General features: G+C 35.5%; 1 protein-coding gene across 1 annotated transcript in view; it reads left to right on the top strand.

Annotated features, from left to right (window-relative positions):
• The window catches only part of LOC124885156 (protein HESO1-like), an 18,913-nt gene extending 17,822 nt beyond the window's left edge, over nt 1-1,091 (top strand). The window contains exon 6 of the mRNA XM_047408088.1: nt 1,048-1,091. Coding sequence (XP_047264044.1) covers nt 1,048-1,091 — 44 coding nt within the window. The remainder of the gene's footprint in view (nt 1-1,047) is intronic.
• Nucleotides 1,092-2,326: the final 1,235 nt, after the last annotated feature.

The raw sequence follows: 2,326 nt of genomic DNA, 5'->3' as shown, positions 1-2,326 counted from the left end.
AGAGAACTAATTACCTTGAAAATGGCCGGATGTAAGGCCGGAATAGTAAATAACGGCGACTATTAGCCCTTTTATTCAAACCTTGAACTTTTACAACAAGAAAGAGGGGAGAGCAAACTACTTAGAGAGAGAAAATAAAGAAAATAAAAATTTTTCTTCTTACCTTCCCTAACAAATGAAGGCCCTATATATAAAGAACAACAGAATCTATGCATAGTATTTATGGGTTCCACATCCGGGTCTCTATTCACAGTAGATCTATTGTGTAAATAGTAACAGAGGGTCCCACATACAGGTCCCATTATCTCTTCTAAATCTTATCCTTTACCTTTTTCCATTGGAGGAGAAATTCTTCCGTCCTTACATTGGCTTTCTCATTCAGAGTATCTTCTGAATCAATAGGTTGAGAATCTTGATCATCTCCCACAATATTATCGCTGGTGATACTTTTTATTGATGTATCTGAATATTGTTCAACAATCTTCATAAGATTTTTATGAACTTATTTTAGATATGGTTCTATCATCTGAACTCTATCTCCATTTGTTAGAGTATGAGCCCTACCTATTTCTTGATTTTGTTATTTGCCTATCTGTGGAACAGGTAAGTAAACGCAGTTCACAAAAGAGAAAGCTGAACACAGTGTTTTTACGTGAAAAATACCCGGCTCAAGAAAAGTGTAAAAAATCACGACCTGTACCTCTATAGAATTTAATCCCAACTTCACTAAAAACTCTTGAGCCTCAACAATCAAACAATTACATGTCTTCTTGTAACTTAGGAATTAAAACTTCTAATTCCTATCACCACAAAAACACCAATCTCACCTAAGATAAGTGTTCTCAAATCTTTGAGTTCTCCAACTTGAAGACAAATACTTCTATCTCAGTTTATAGATCACTGAGTATCAGAACTATGACTCGTTACAATTAATAGAACCAACCTATTACAACTGATCTACTACTTAAGACGTATAGATTAGGCTCTTCTTCTTCAACTGGACGAACTTGATTGCTTGATTGTTGAATATCTCTTTTTATTGAGCAGACTGCTTTGATCTTTTTCCTTGTATTTATAGCAACCCTAATTGAGACCTTTAGTTGATCTCCTTTCCTTACTTGAATTGTATTGCCTTTTCTGTCTTTTAATTTCTGCCGCCTTTCCTTGTTTCCTAGTTTGAATTGGACTGCCTTGATGGCCTTCCTATCTTGAGTTGGTTTGCCTTCACTCTTTTGGATTTGAACTTGTTTCTTCTTTATCATCTTGACTTGTAAATAGCTTTGCTCTAAGATCCTGTCCACCTTGTAGGATATTCATGCTAATCAATCGATAGTAGTAGATTCACTTATGTGGAACATATTGTGGAACCTGTTTCATTCACTGTGTTCATCATAAAAAATTCAACTGGTTTTCCTAACAAATTCCCCTTTTTTGATGATGGTAAATTCAACACTTCAGCATCCCTTCAATCCTGACATACTTAGTAAAGAACTATGACTAGAAGATTACAGAATGAAACATGGTTAGTCATTGAGTTATAAGTGTTGCATAGTCTATTGTTTCCTCTTTTGACATCATCAAAAAGTTGATTCAACAAGTGAAAAACCGTTTAATAATTCATGGCCTTTGAGGCAATCACTAAGACAATCAAAATTTAGAGTAATAGAACATGAATACAACAATATAAAGTAGTAGTAGAACATATAAAAACAAGTAAGCCCATTTTATTCATGATATGACTTATATCAACCAGCAACACCTTATTAGAAAACAAGTTATTTAAGGAAAGAAACAAAAAGTTGGTCTTGGTTATCAGAAACAAGAGCTAAAGGGATGAAAAGGAGGGAATTAGAGAGATGAGTTTCCTAATCACATTAGCATTTTCAGCTCTTTCTCTTTCTAGTAGTGAGGTTAGGGAAGCAATTTGATCTTGAAAAATCCCTCTTTCCTCTTCATGAGTGGCTTATGCTGCCTCTAATGCAGCCTGTGCAGCTTCAACCTTACCCTGTTTATCAGCTAGTGCATTCCTTAGTCTCTGCAGAGGATTATCCACATTCCTCGTGGAACCAGGTAGCATCATGTGATTCATACTTCCTATGATATCTTTCACAGTCTGTGAGGACCATACTTGAACAGGTACCCTAAACTCCTCAAAGATAGGGGTAAGCCAGAATTCATAAGGAAGTGCATGTCCATTTTTCTCCTTGATGAGCACCCTTTGCATCTGCTTCAGAATAAGTATAGGTAAATCAATTCTTACTTCAATATCTAACAGTTCCATGAGAGTGAGATCTAAAAAACTAGCCACGTTCTTTATCTCCTTCCT

The sequence above is a fragment of the Capsicum annuum genome, chromosome 3 (genome assembly GCF_002878395.1).
Source record: "Capsicum annuum cultivar UCD-10X-F1 chromosome 3, UCD10Xv1.1, whole genome shotgun sequence".
Classification (NCBI taxonomy): domain Eukaryota; kingdom Viridiplantae; phylum Streptophyta; class Magnoliopsida; order Solanales; family Solanaceae; genus Capsicum; species Capsicum annuum.
Note: the sequence above shows the minus strand (reverse complement) of the source record. Positions and strands in the feature narration are given on the sequence as shown.